Source organism: Musa acuminata, chromosome BXJ3-11 (assembly GCF_036884655.1).
Source record: "Musa acuminata AAA Group cultivar baxijiao chromosome BXJ3-11, Cavendish_Baxijiao_AAA, whole genome shotgun sequence".
In the NCBI taxonomy this organism is placed as follows: Eukaryota; Viridiplantae; Streptophyta; class Magnoliopsida; order Zingiberales; family Musaceae; genus Musa; species Musa acuminata.
In genome coordinates, this window is record NC_088359.1 from 9,767,043 (window position 1) to 9,781,542 (window position 14,500).

The window sequence follows — 14,500 nt, forward strand, 5'->3', positions numbered from 1 at the left end:
CAATCAATCAGCGGCAATTTGGCTACAGTCGATGCCCTCGGTTCACCATGTAATTTAAAGTTGCTTCACGAGCATGTCCGAACCCACCAACCCGAATCGGCTCTTTTTTTATGTGACCTGACTCGAACCGACCCAATTGAGTCGGCTCATGTTCTGGTCGATCGTGCTCCGTTAACGTATCGCCCCCAAAGCTTGAAGACGATGTCAGGGAGAGCGAAGGCAGCGGAAAACATTGAGAAAATTCTCAAAATTAAAATCATAAAATTTCAGTTTACACCCTTTTTCATTTGTTCTCCCTTGTGTTTTCTTTTTCATAAAAAATGATATTAGTCCTGTTGTCATTTCCGTCGTTTGTTCGTTATTATCATTGTGCCCTCGTCCATCCCTCAACTCTCACCCTTCGTTATATCATCTTCTTCCCTTGTTTATCGTTATGTTAGCGTGATCGAGGTGGGCTATCTCTCAGGAGAGTGATTGATGATGAGCTTGGACTTGTGTAAGCCAATTATAGTAAAGTCATGGATTGAGTTTGTGCGAGCCACCCTCGAAGTCGTTGTCATTGTTCTCAGCAGTCACTCCTCTTTGACACCTCCCCCTCTTCTACTTACCCTTATGAGGTCCAATCACAGGTGCTCCGCCATCACCTGCTGCAAATATATCATCACCGACAAGATGAAGTCGAAGATGATCATACTCTTACACATCTTTGGAACCCCTCGTTTCTCATTATGATAGCACTAGATGAGGGGTGGAGGCGACAAGACGAGATTGTGACAAATAAGGGTAAGAGGAAAGATGACTCTAAGACTCTCCTTTATCCTATCGTCCACATCGTTGATAACAGCTAAGATTTTTCCAACTGAATGAGGAAATCTCGCTATTTTATTGAGAGAAATCTTCTCTCTTAGTGTGTATAAATAGGGAGCACATATCAAACACAAATATATCTTCTATTTTTCTATCTTCTTCATAATTTATTCTATCAATCGTCAAACTTGATAGTGGGGCAATAACGAAGATCAGGTTAGAGACAGATGTGTTATCAATGATGAGATTGACACATCACTAAGTAATGCCAAGGTCGTCAGCAAGTGACAACAGATCCTTGCAAATGACAAGGGAGGAAAAGGGAAGGATAGGCAAGGGCAACAACAACAGAGGGGAGGCGAGGTGAGGAGGGCAACTAAAGAGAGGGGAGGGCGATGGGACGTACTTTTTTTTAAAAGGAATTTGTCCTTATTATTTTTCAAAGTTAAATGGTCCTTAAATACTATAAAAATTGTTTTTTTTTTTAGATGTACGATTTGGACAATTGTGCGAATACTTCTCTATTAATCTAAATTAATGGGCGCCGTGTCATGCGATCTCAGTTGAGATCACACCAATTATTATCATATCATCATCATCGTCATCCCAACGAAGTGCAGAAGGTTTGGTTGGAGTGACCCATCCTCAACTTCAGCTGACGAAGCTACGTTGACTCACACACGAATCCACGAATGGGTTTACACGATGAGTCAATCAGCTTTGACTTAATCGTCCAACTTTAGCCGGCCACACATCTAAAATATTAGTACGATTGCAGTACATAAAATCTACTTATTAAACTATAAGAGTTAGAAATCTTATCCCATAATTTTTAAAAATATTTTGACTTTTGATAGTATAATTCTGAAATTAAAATTTATTTTTACTATTTTTGATGAAATTAAATAGAAAAAAAAAGAGTCGAGGACTTTATACACAGTAATAGAGACTTGAGAGAACATATAAAGAAGAGATGCCTTGTTCTCATGCAATTATATATAAAATATAGATGAGGAGGATACAATATAATCGATTCCATTTTGCATTCTACAGCCAACATCAACTGCAACAACATTGCTTATTCTCACACAATCTAGGCTTTATAATGGGTCAGTGGACGCGCATCATGCATCCCACCGGCGGCATGGCTTCACGAACGAGAGCCTCTCTTCTCAGTTGCCAGAGCGAGTCGCTTTGTCAACAGGACCATCTTGTCTCAGCAACTGGCACAGCAAAAAAATGAGAGGTGCTTAACAAGTTTGAGGAGATGGAGTTCAGGACAATGTAAAGTTTTTTTTGCTCGAATTCAACCTGGAAGTAGTTTTCCAACTTCTGCTTCAGGACGGCATGCTCCTTCTTCACCTTCTGAAATGATCTCAGGCATCTGAATGGGTGTGGATGCATTATTACTAGTAAAGCATGAACAGATCATGATTGAATGAACTATTGTTGAGGAAAAGAAAAGCACCCTTCACGGTTTTCTTTATTACAGAATTCTCTGAAACTGGTGCACTCATTCTTCATCTTTGCAGCACCGATGCTACACAAGTTCCGCCAGCTTATGTCAGTCATATTTGCATGTCATCAGGAACAAATGATCCAATAATAAAAGAAAGCAAGAAATATATATGTATACATATATATATATGTATATATATATTTATATATATATATTATAGAGAGAGAGAGAGAGAGAGAGAGAACAAGACAAAGAAAAGTTCTTGAAGGGTTGAGCGCAACTTCATGTTTACAAATGTGAGATTTTTGGAGTTCTGGTGAAAGGTTTAGCAGTATATCCATCATCACTCTTTATGTTTTGCAACTTCCACTTAATCATGAGCTAGTTTTTGAATCAAGCAGATAGTCTTTGTGTTTGCAAGGATAAAACTACGTGCATTCACTCTTCTTAATCCTTGCACTGTCGAGGGTCTCATCTACTGGACTGTTCTTGTAAATATGATGTTTTCTAATGGGCACCAAGTATTACCTGGAAGCACTACCCTTCAACTGGTGCATGAAGTTGTCCAGCCTACGAAAATCTTGAGGGTACTTCTGACTGCATAGAAATTGATGATATTAACAAATGTGAACTTTCCATGTGCAGACTACTCTGCAAAGAAATGTGCTTACAGAGCCTGGTCGATGTTAGCCACCAATCTGGATGAATCCCTGAAGAACAAGGTGACAACTTCTTCCACAAAATTAGGGCTGGATTCATCCTGCAACTCCTCTAGCTGATAAAATTGTTCATCTAGGTATCCCTGCAATATGACTTGGCAAAATTGATAAACTGGTCTTGTGTAAATAAACATAATAGATATTTGTGTATAAGGAGAAAACACAGTTGCATGTACAAAGATATTGCAAAGAGGATACCTGATGGACATCAGAATATTGATGTGTAGTCTCCGAAGCCTTATATTTGTGAGCTAATAATTCATATAGAACAAAACTTGCAGGTGTTCTTATTTAACATATCAAAACTTTAATGTTATTGTAAGATTGATTATACTTCTCTTGAAGACAACAATATATTTATACATATATGAAAAAAAAAGAAATATAAATTCATAAACATTGTGAAATTATTGGGACATTTTGAGACCAATCTGGAAGCTTAGATGAATAATGTTGAAGAAACATAAGTGACACATTACTGTGGCTTACTCATGTTCTGAATAATGTTTAAGGTAACATCCTAATTCATGAGCTTACAAGGTTCTCAATCCATCTATGAAACATGAAACTGAGAGAAAGATATGTATGTATGTATGTATGTATATGTACAGAGAGCCAGAGAGAGAGAGAAATCTGTTACTGTTCAAGAATGTCTTGACTAGCAGTGATTCATATAACCTGGTTTCTATCTGATCATTTAGTGTTTTCACTAGAGAACACAACAAAGTTGGACAAATGAAAACCATAATGATCATGGTGGTGTGCGGCAGTTGAGTCCATTTCTTGAAGTCACTGCAAGAAATGAAGGCTTTGCCTGTATTGAGAGCACCTATAGTACAAAGAGAATAGCAAGGTGGAGAGAAGAAACCCAACCTGATCAAAGAGGTTCTTCTTCATGCTGGCAAGCTGGCGCTGCAAGCTAGAAGCATACTCCATCTCTGGATAAGTGTCGTGAAAAAAGAAACAGAGCAAGTGGTGGAATGCAGAGATAGGAGGTGCTGATGAGATATGAAGAGCCATGTTGGATTGGTATTTATAGAGCAGGAAAAGGGCTTGTGATGTGTGTCACAGAACCCACTAGCAAAGTCTGCATCACTCTGGTGGGGCAGGTTCAGTTGAAGATCCAAGAGATGGACTAAAACCGAATCTGAGTAAAATTAACTTGGCTGGAGTCACTGCCACAATCTCATCCGAGCTCATGAAAAAAATACTAATGTAGCACAGAACCAAATGGCTCATTTGCTGTACCTACTACACCATGGGCAATATGCAATTTGATTCGTACATGGAACACCCTTAGCTTTACTTGATGATGTCTTAGAGCAGCAAAACATTCCTGGTTAACAAGATGCTTTTGGAGCATGGTATGGTTCTCCCCAGTGACATCAACAATTGACATTCTTCAGCAGCTAATCAACTAAAAACAATTAGTGCTCTTTGCATCTAGAAAATGTCTACTACCCTCTTGGTAGTGATATTGAACTGGTTCGACTTTACCTTTAGATTACTCGCATGTGCATAAAACTTGATAGGCTTTGAAGGCCAGTAGATTTGGATGAATAACATATATGGCACCGCATAGGATATAATTCTCAAATCAAATTATAAGCTGACATCCAAGCGAATCATGAGCTTCTGGTGAATTAACCAGATCTACACTCTTTATCTGTTTATTTATTTCGAGAATGGATGGCAATATGTTAAGCATATCCAATATGTATGTCACCAGATACTCTACTACATGCCACAAATCATCACCTGTATGTTATTGTGATCAACATCCCTTGTTAAGAAGTTACCTCTCATGTCGGCCATTTTAATCAAAAATAATCTTCCATCTCTTTCAGAATTTGGAGGCTGATATAACCAGTATCAATGATATAAACAGAGGCCAATAAGAATTACTTCATAAGATCCGATAAGTAAAACACAGAGCCAGATGAACTTGTACTCCTTTGGTTGATGATCCCAAAAAATTGCCAACGAGTGCTAAAAAGTACGAATCATGGGAATTACACATTCATTGAAAATTAGCCACAAATTCCTGTTAGCTAACTTGTGCTCAATCTAGGCTGTAGAGATAAAGGCCAGCAACCCCATGAAGACATCCTTTCTATGATTGATGGCAACACAAGTAATAGACTTCCTTAATATTTCTCCCTGCTGACAAGTAGCAGCCACCTTCATGTGTATTAACTGTATTAATTGCCATGAAAGTTAGACAAAAATAATCAAAAAATACAAAAGAAGTTTATCAAATAGTAGTCATTTTCTTGCCTTATCTCCTGAAGCACATGGAAAAGAAAAGATGAGAATGAGAACACACATTTTTGATATGCTATCTTTATTCCATATCCAATATGAGTCGGATGGAGTAACATTTCCCACAGCTCTCTCAAATGGTTTTCAGTTTTGGTGTTTTTGGGGTGCCTGGTCCCATCCACTACTATGCTAAAGGAGCAAAAGTTGCAGGATGCAAAGCATAATTTGTCTCATCATCATGATTCTTGCCACACATCGTTGTCCAATGTTGAAAACAGAATCTTAACCTGGACGGAAATACTCAGATGCCAAATCTGCAACAGATACTGTTGGAAAAATTGAAAATTCTCAACTTCTCAAACAATAATGATTGGAAATGATTCCAACAGCAAGCATTGGATAAACCTGATCTCAGTTGTTGCAAGGTGGCAAAATTAGGGCCTGCAAAATTTTCCACAGAAATCCAGTTCCATTCTAGGCACAAACACCACACAAATGCAACACATAACACATTCTAATCTTCCTACATTCAAACTACAGATATCATGGAATGCACTCCAAACATGCTGATAAAAAATTAGTAACAAGCAACCATTAAAAGTGCAATATGGAATTCATTTTCTTTTATAAGTTGTTGGTTAGATAAAAGTAACAAAAAGGACAATATTTCTGTCCTGTGAAGATGACTGAACTAGCAAATTTTCAAGATTAATATTCACATCTACTTAGCCATCACCGCCTGTCTTAAATATTTGGTATTACAAATAAATGCATTCATTTATCAGCTTACAGACAAGAAGGAACAAATTTATGTCTATCTTACTCTAAATGTAGGATCTAGTAGGAGGTTTCAATTTGCCTACATAGATCGCGGACATGTATTGAATCCAATTGAGAAAAAATGACCCAAAACCTCAAGATATCAAATCAAGATGGTTCCAGGAACTTCCGCTTTAAACATTTAAGAAAAACAATAAAAATAGTTAACATGTATCATGCTGCATTTAAGGTTATAAATACTTCCACTAACATATAATGAAGCACCCTGCTTTATATATTAATGCATATCAGTTGTTTCACTTGATAAATAAGAAAAACATGCAGTGACGAATCTTACCATAAGCAATTTTTAAGTCCAATTTCGCACTAAAATGTACTTCCATCCACAGTATGTTGGGGAAACATGTCAGATTTGTTTTAAACAGCAGAACTCCATCGAAATCAAAGATTCAACAATCAAAAAAATCCTAATGCTTGATGAACAATAAGCTTACAATTTGGAAAATGTTGGGATACATTTTCTTGAACACATTTTTCAAAATTCAATAGAATATCAATGTCTAAATAATGAAAAAGATAATATGGTGAAATTTTCTAAACTCTACACTAGATAAAGTCATGAAATATAACATCAATGTCTTCCAAGATAAAGAACGAGATATATCTTTTATCAGTCATGAGGCTAATATGACATCATAACCACAATGTTTTAGTGAATAAGTTTGCTTTGTACTTCTTTAATTTGCCTTCACTCTTTAACTAGTCAATATTCTAGTCAACCATCACGAGACCCTATATCAGAAAGCAAATATATTAAAATAAACTCACTAGGTATCTTCTCACTGACAGAAAGATGACATTAACATTTAAAAATCTGAGATAGGTTGCACATGGGCAAAAGTAAAACAGAGCTGACTCGATATGAACTTATCCAGTTTCTGATCTCAAGTCTCTTCAAGCAGAAGGTAAATTCCGATCCACAAGTATAGCATACTCTTTTTCGAAGCAAATTTGATTTATTTTATACTCGATGGTCAACAAACGTCACAATCTACTTGTACAGATGCACTGTGTCCCACAAATCATCCTTATCAACATATTCATGCATCATACATGACAAACTAATCATTGTGACATCCAGAAATTAGCTTTATAGTTGCTATCTTACCAAGCTTTCTAAAAGAATCATCAGATATTTCTGATTCTTCTCGAGGCCATGTATGCCTTGAGCATCCAGAAGTTAACTTTATAGTTGCTATCTTACCAAGCTTTCTAAAAGAATCATCAGATATTACTGATTATTCTCAAGGCCACGTATGTCTTGAGCATCACTGAAAGCAGAGGATAGTGGCAATTCATGCATCTTGGGCTCTCTCGGAATCTTGTTTCACACCCTACCCACCCATCAAGCACCCAAGTCCCACCTCCCACAGCCAACAACCAAATGGAAAAATAAAAAATAAAAAAGAGTGAGCCACTGAATGAATAATGCTTTCTACACCCACTTTGTCAAGTACCCAGTCAAACACCCACAAATATAATAAAAAAGTAGATGATGATACTGTATCCTATTTAGCTATAATTGTGGAAGGATTCAGGCAAGGTAATTTGAGTACGTCATAGGAGGTTAGTTGGCTTAGAAAAAGGCATTTTCCAAAGTAAAAAAAAAAAATAGGCATTTGAAAATAACGATTATAAAACTTGTGAATGAACACTGAATGGAGTAATGACCGACTTCTTCGATGGAAACATAAATCATGTGTATTTAGTGAGCTGGTAATTCTTCCTTAAATGATGAATGATATGACATATAAATAACAAGGTTGGAAAATTTTAAGGAACTACACATATAAATAATTGCATAATAATGTTCACTATCTTATATGAATATTATCAACACTTGCATAAAAATATTCAAATATTCAAATAGATGAACAAATATTCAAATCCAATATCCAACCCAAATCTGATGGTTATTGTGTATGGAGTCAGTACAAATTAAGTAATGATTATTGCTCTTAGATCCACGTTTAAGTCATAAGCCTTCTTGGTAAAGTAATAACACCATTAATATGAAATGAACATAAGAACACCTAGAACATCGGTATAGTGGTTGTGTACTCAAGTCTACTTACCAAAGGTTGAGGAAGATGCCGATAGTAAAGTTCGAATCCCATCTTCACCGGTTACCATTTGCAAAAGAAAGAACCATCCATCATCCTAATTTTGTTTGGGTAAAAGAACCTTATCTTAATTAACAGAAAAGAAAATGTTCCACCAGCCAGGATGACAACTTTAATCTTCCAAAGAGACAGCCAATGTACGTACAAAGGAGAAAGGCAACCAATGTGGATGAGATGTCGATGAGCCCCACATTGATGATTGATCAAAAGGAGGTCAATACAACAATTCCATATCAGATTACCAATCAAGCAGTGACTCCGAGCACTTCAAGACGGTCCATTACGAGAATCTTTAAGACAAACATCAGAACAACCCACTTTAGACGACGAATCTGGCAATCAAATTATATAGGAAGCAGTTGGGTACAACAGAAGCAGAAAAGAAAGAGATGGAAGTCAAAGAAACTTTACCGCATCCAAGCAACAAAAATCGGGACTTGCTGCATCATGGCTATACAACTAACGGTCGGATCGGACCGACATATGCTTTGATTGCCCTTCATATCACGACCGCGGAATCGAACTCATCTTCTTGCACGAAGAACCCTAATTACCCGTTCGGACTGCGGGTTGATCCAGGTTTCTGTGTCCCGTCAGACCGACCATACACGTAAAAGGCATATTTCATTGGTTCGTACTTCCGGGCCCACATGCAACTCGGTCCGCCAGTCTTATTCTTTTTTGGAGCCTGACCGTGACAAAATATCTGATCTTGGATTGAAAGTAAACATACAACTGTACTTCTAAAGTTAGGTTTAACGTTAATATATCTGCAAAAACCAATTAGCATATATGCCTTCGTAATTAATTAATTAGTGATATCGAAACTCCCAATTGAGATTAATAAAATTTTAGCATATCTTTCTTCCCCCTTTTTTTTATAGAGTTATTTTAAATTCATAATCATTAAAATTAATCATACACTATTTCTTAAATATCTATATTTAACTCAAAGTTGGCCCTGTGTTTGGATAAGATTGTAGACATAATCCGAATGTCAACTAATTCGTGTTCATGCGAGAAATAAGTATTAAAAAGATGAAAAAAAATATAATTCCTACTAATAAAATATTTATGTGAGAAAAAAATTGAATTAATAAACCTAAATTTTTGGATTGAATTAATATCTAATTGATAAATTCTTAGAAAAAATATTTAATTTTAAAAAATTCTCACAAAACACATTAATTTCTAAATTTTTTTGTAAAACATCATTTCTTTCATAAAAAGATGATTTTTCTCCTTTCTCCTCTCTATTCCAACCACTAGTCACATTCTTCGTTCACCATTCTTATCCTACTCCTCCCCTCTCCCTACCATCATCAGTGGCAACCCACGAGCTTCCACTCTCATTGTCTTCGCCCACAACCTCCCCATGCTTCACCCATAGTCACCTCGGCTCTATTGTCATATTGCTATGATCAACTACCTCCATGCACAAGCCCTTGGTTGCTTTTGCATGTGGCTCTCTCGTATTGATAGCACCTGTGTATCTTCTCTCTTGCTATCCTCACCCATGACCCTCTCCTTTCTTGTCTATGGTTGTTGTCACCCTATTATCATTGCAGCTACCATGATCAACTACCTCCTCTAGTATTACATGCCCTCATCGTCCCCCGCCCCTCTTCGACCCTATATATTGGTCACCTTTGTCTCCATCGTCACCTTAATAAAAGGGGCTACGAGCGAAGGTGATAATGCATTGACCGTCTCTTCTTATGTCGTTTACATCATACACATCATTAACCTTGATGGAGGCAAGCGATATTAGGTGAGGACGATTGATGGTGGTGTGAGGCGAAAGTAGGGGTAATATCATTAATTTAAAAATAACACTAACTATTTTTTTTAAATAGGCTTTTTAAGTATATATATATATATATAATACTAATAACTGCTGCACAAATTACCAGTCAAAAATCAACAAAAAGTTTTGTTCAACTACTAACAAAGATGCATGAAACCAAAGCTAATTTATCACAAGAATGAGAAGATATAGGGTTAAGTTATTATAAATTGAATAATGACTAATACTGAAACTTCAACAGCTTAAGCTTTGAGATTGTTTGTTAAACATAATATATGCAATCCGATCTTTCGATATTCAGTAATGTGATATTATTCTCTTAGTTCATTTCATCTTAAGAACAGAAAAAGAGTTTGATGTTGACTGATACAAAGAGAAGGTAACTAATTTAAGGGAAAACTAGGGATCAGAACCCTCATTTTTATCAATCTTGGGTTCTGCATTTATGCTCTCCTTTTTGTTTAGGATTTCTTTTTTTTATTTGTGCATTATTCCAGTGACATCATTTCCTAATTCAAGTACTAGTAGATCCTGATTTCTTATATTTTCACATCGGTTAGTAAACATCCTCCAAATTAACGATGAGTATTATTCAACTAATGACACTAATTAAGTATATGGAAGGTTTCACATATCTTCTATATCTTTTACTTCTATTTTGTCTATCTGATATCTAAATACATAATTATTATACATAAAAGTTTCTGAAATAAAATTTCGAAGATAAAGAAAACCACTTGAAAGAAATTATTCGAAAACTTCAAATTCCTACAATTATCTGTGACCACAATATATTCCTTGCAAACCCAATGAATGTGGACGTGCTTCTGTACCTAATACCATTTGGATTTGGCTGAAATCTCCTCGGTCTCCACCTCAAGAGAACTGGCTCGCAGCGACGGCAAGGGTTTGATGGCCCACGACGAGCTGTTCGTGGAGACGAGCATCCCGGAGCAGAAGGCCGTCGGCAGCGTCCTCTTTCCGGCGGTCCTCTCTCCGAGCCCGACCGTGGATCTCGACCTAGGCAGCTTCAACGCGGCCGTGGCATCCCAGAGGCCCCGCCTCGAGTCGCTCCTTCGGTCGAGCGGCGCCATACTCCTGCGCGGCTTCCCTGTCCGGGACGCCGCCGACTTCGACCGCGCCGTGGCCGCCTTCGGCTACGACGAGCTCCCCTACGTCGGCGGCGCCGCTCCCCGCACCAACGTCGTCGGCCGCGTCTTCACCGCCAACGAGTCCCCACCCGACCAGAAGATCCCCTTCCACCACGAGATGGCGCAGGTTCCTCTCTCTCTCTCTCTCTCTCTCTCTCTCTCTCTCTCTCTCTCTCTCAACTGACGGAGATTTGGGGTTGGCCAGGTGCCGGAGTTCCCGACGAAATTGTTCTTTTTCTGCGAGGTGGAGCCCGGAAGCGGCGGGGAAACTCCGATCGTGCTAAGCCATCTAGTTTACGAGAGGATGAAGGTGAAATTTCCGGAGTTCGTGGCGCGATTGGAGGAATATGGCTTGATCTACACGAGGGTTTTGGGGGAGGGAGACGATCCTTCGTCGCCAATCGGCCGTGGATGGCAATCGACGTTCTTGACCAAAGATAGAAGCGTGGCAGAGGAAAGGTTTGTGGTATCCTTTGGTTATTTACACATAGATAGTAACATCTTGGCACTGTCCTCGGTTAATTTAGCTTTAGCACTAATAGAATGCCAATGCTTTTTCTATCATTATTGTAGTCATGCAATATATGAAGGAAGGTACCCTCCTATATCATAGGACATCTAATAAATCAGAGTAGATGGAACCAGCCAAGAAGATTATATCAAACAAATTCAGAAAAAAAATAACTAGAATCGAAGACGAAACTATTTCAATCGACGCGTGACATCTTAATTTAAAGATCAAAGGGCAATCAATCAGTTCTTATGTTCGATTAAGGTTTAAGTGGTGGGTTATGTTAGAATTTATAAAAATGGACAAAGAAGGTAAATACTGGGAGTTGAAATACGATACTTATAAAAAACAGAGTTATGTTTTTCAAGAAGAAATATAACTATTAAATCAAAGCTGTCCATAGAAAATATCGGTGGTGTCTCGTCATTCCAAAATTTGACAGAGGTATGAACATCAGCAAACAAGAAATGTCGTGGAAACTTTAACGGCGGCATCTCAAAGAAGTAACTCTTTGCTTTGAATACTTTAGGACCCCAGAATGTGACATGGGTTAGAAGGCATGTTGATCATTTGTTTGGGAACTAATCTCACCCAGATATGCTAAAGATCGAGATTCTAAGCTCACCGGATACCCTCCGGGATAGCCTGGCATTCTGCTTGAATAGCATTAGTCAGTCTTCTATGGTTACATCCAACTGCAATGATCCCCCCACCCATACATTGCTTATAACAAAACCACAACTTGGATTATTTTTGTTAGACATGAAAAAACCACTGCAATCCAAATCGAAACAAGACTCTCTAGTAGGAAACACAAAACCATCTGGAACATATGCTCTACTGCCACCCTCAGTTTGTCTAGAGCCTGGAATGTGGCCATTGGAAACCTTGAGACAAGTGGACATTGGCTGGGGCCGATGGTTGCAAAAATGGCATTCATTCCAATGCTTCCCGTAAGAGACAAAATGAATTAGCTATAAGAGCTTTAAAGCCTCACAGCCGATAAGCTATCAGTTTTACTCCAATGGTTGCTAGCATTATTGAGAATAGCAAGTAACCTTTTGGCCTGAATGGTAATCTTAACTAAACCCTAAGACCAATTCTCCCATCCTCAAATTTGGTAAATGTATCCCAACATCATATTGCTATGGGATGGGTTGTGATCCCATAAGAACCTACGAGATAGCTTGACAATTCTGTTTATGCTCTTCACTGAGATCCAAGCGTTTATGAGGAGGATGTGAACAAGAATAGCATTAATATGGAATTGATAAGAATGACTTTTCTGCTTGGGAGATCAAACCTATTTACCATTTTCTCAATAAGGGATTCTTGATACCTTCCAGAGAGTCTTCCATGACATATCAAGGCACCTTGGTACATACGCCAATTGCCCTCCTTGATCCCAAGAACATCATGAATGTATTGCCTAGTGCCACGGTTATAATTCTTTGGAAAAAGGATATCAAAGTTGCTTCTATTGAGGTTAAGAGTTAAGACCAGTGATGTTAGAGTACACGTCCAACATCTTAGCCAGATTATGTCAAGACCTATTGTTACCCCTAAAGCAAAATGATGATGTCATTAGCAAACATGAGGTGAATAATTTTAACAATTTACAATGCTGGAACTGAAATTATAGTATATTTGGCTCAGGGAAACTAATGATTCTGTAGCTCAGGTATGTTGGTTAGCTTTGTCGGTCTTTAACTCCTACAAAAGTATATTTGGTCTCACAATTTGCTCTTGGAAACTTCTTCGATGGTTATTCCTCCTACCAAAGCCTCATTTTTCTCTGTCATTGGCATGTAGCCAGATATAAGGTTTTTCAGACTTCAATCTAATTGAAAACCTTTATTCCGGACATTCTTAAATATTTTGCTTGTGAATTTGAAAATCTACATATATCGATCACAGGTCTGCTCACCTAGGAGTGAAGTTGGAATGGTTGGAAGACGGAGTGAAAACAGTCACAGGCCCAATTCCAGCAATCAGACTAGATCAAACTAGAGGACGGAAAATATGGTTCAACAGCATGGTTGCTGCCTATACTGGATGGGAGGATGCTCGCAATGATCCTGTCAAGGCAGTTACTTTTGGAGATGGGACACCTTTGCCAGCCGATTTAATACATGAATGTCTAAATATCCTTGAAGAAGAAAGTGTTGCTATAGGTTGGAAGAAAGGTGACATCCTTTTGTTGGATAATCTGGCTGTCCTGCACTCCCGACGATCATTTGATCCTCCACGCCGCATTCTTGCATCACTTTGTAAATAGAGGTTTGCTCGCTTCGGCTGGCCAAGACACTTAGCATATATATTTCTCTTCAGTTCTTGTCATTTCTGTTTTCCTGATCAACCACCATCCTCCCACCACAACCCAAAAGAGTGAGGAATTGCCACCTTCTCCTCATTGCCCAAAGTTCTAGAATTGCTGTAGCTGCTAGTATCACCTGTGATTATAAACTTATCTGCGATGAGAATGATTCATAGTAACCAAATTGATAATTGGGTAGTACTTCAAATTATCGAGCTTTTTGTTAGTGGGATTAATATTTAAGGAATTTTGTGTGGTTGCTGCTGTTTGCAAGTAGATTGTACTGCTTGACCATCAAATTGAAGCTAAAAATATTTTAACTTGACCTGATAGAATGTTAAATTTGCAAATGAGTTTGGGTTTCTTCTACTTCTCTGCTCGTATCTAATTGCTCGAAGTATTACAATGATGATGTGATGTAGCGAATGGGTTACTAAAGGTTGGGGAACGATACATATATAGCGAAGTCGAGTACTTAGAACTTCTTTTTGTCAAGAGATAAAT

The 14,500-nt window shown here is 38.0% G+C and overlaps 2 protein-coding genes across 5 annotated transcripts; one reads left to right on the forward strand and one right to left on the reverse strand.

Moving 5' to 3' along the window:
- Positions 1-1,770: 1,770 nt before the first annotated feature.
- On the reverse strand, positions 1,771-8,759 carry LOC135652822 (pseudo histidine-containing phosphotransfer protein 2-like). Of its 4 annotated transcripts, XM_065174087.1 has the most exons (10): positions 8,622-8,759; positions 8,356-8,500; positions 8,163-8,247; positions 5,263-5,688; positions 3,859-5,181; positions 2,938-3,068; positions 2,795-2,863; positions 2,276-2,347; positions 2,119-2,191; positions 1,771-2,030 (listed from the first exon to the last, which is right to left on the reverse strand). In XM_065174087.1, exons 5-10 carry the CDS (start codon positions 4,003-4,005, stop codon positions 1,980-1,982), a joined length of 543 nt encoding a protein of 180 aa, XP_065030159.1. In that variant the 5' UTR covers positions 4,006-5,181; positions 5,263-5,688; positions 8,163-8,247; positions 8,356-8,500; positions 8,622-8,759; the 3' UTR covers positions 1,771-1,979. The 4 variants fall into 4 exon arrangements, with proteins under 4 accessions (XP_065030159.1, XP_065030158.1, XP_065030157.1 ...); XM_065174086.1 differs by having other exon boundaries at positions 5,263-8,247; XM_065174085.1 differs by having other exon boundaries at positions 8,163-8,500.
- A 2,085-nt stretch (positions 8,760-10,844) lies between these two features.
- LOC103971232 (clavaminate synthase-like protein At3g21360) lies at positions 10,845-14,204 on the forward strand. Its single transcript, XM_009385198.3, has 3 exons — positions 10,845-11,295; positions 11,374-11,627; positions 13,597-14,204. The coding sequence occupies exons 1-3, from the start codon at positions 10,930-10,932 to the stop codon at positions 13,955-13,957; spliced, it is 981 nt and encodes a 326-aa protein (XP_009383473.2). The 5' UTR covers positions 10,845-10,929; the 3' UTR covers positions 13,958-14,204.
- Positions 14,205-14,500: the final 296 nt, after the last annotated feature.

Bases quoted from the DNA above. Each gene is read 5' to 3' on its own strand.
- LOC135652822 (XM_065174087.1), bottom strand. From the start codon at position 4,005: ATGGCTCTTCATATCTCATCAGCACCTCCTATCTCTGCATTCCACCAC. The intron at 2,348-2,794 runs GTAATACTTGGT...GAACTTGTGTAG, and splicing joins TTGAAGGGTAGTGCTTCCAG to CATCGGTGCTGCAAAGATGA. The intron at 2,031-2,118 runs GTTGAATTCGAG...TTGCTGTGCCAG, and splicing joins AGTTGGAAAACTACTTCCAG to TTGCTGAGACAAGATGGTCC.
- LOC103971232 (XM_009385198.3), top strand. From the start codon at position 10,930: ATGGCCCACGACGAGCTGTTCGTGGAGACGAGCATCCCGGAGCAGAAG. The intron at 11,296-11,373 runs GTTCCTCTCTCT...GGGGTTGGCCAG, and splicing joins TCCACCACGAGATGGCGCAG to GTGCCGGAGTTCCCGACGAA. The intron at 11,628-13,596 runs GTTTGTGGTATC...TATCGATCACAG, and splicing joins AGAAGCGTGGCAGAGGAAAG to GTCTGCTCACCTAGGAGTGA.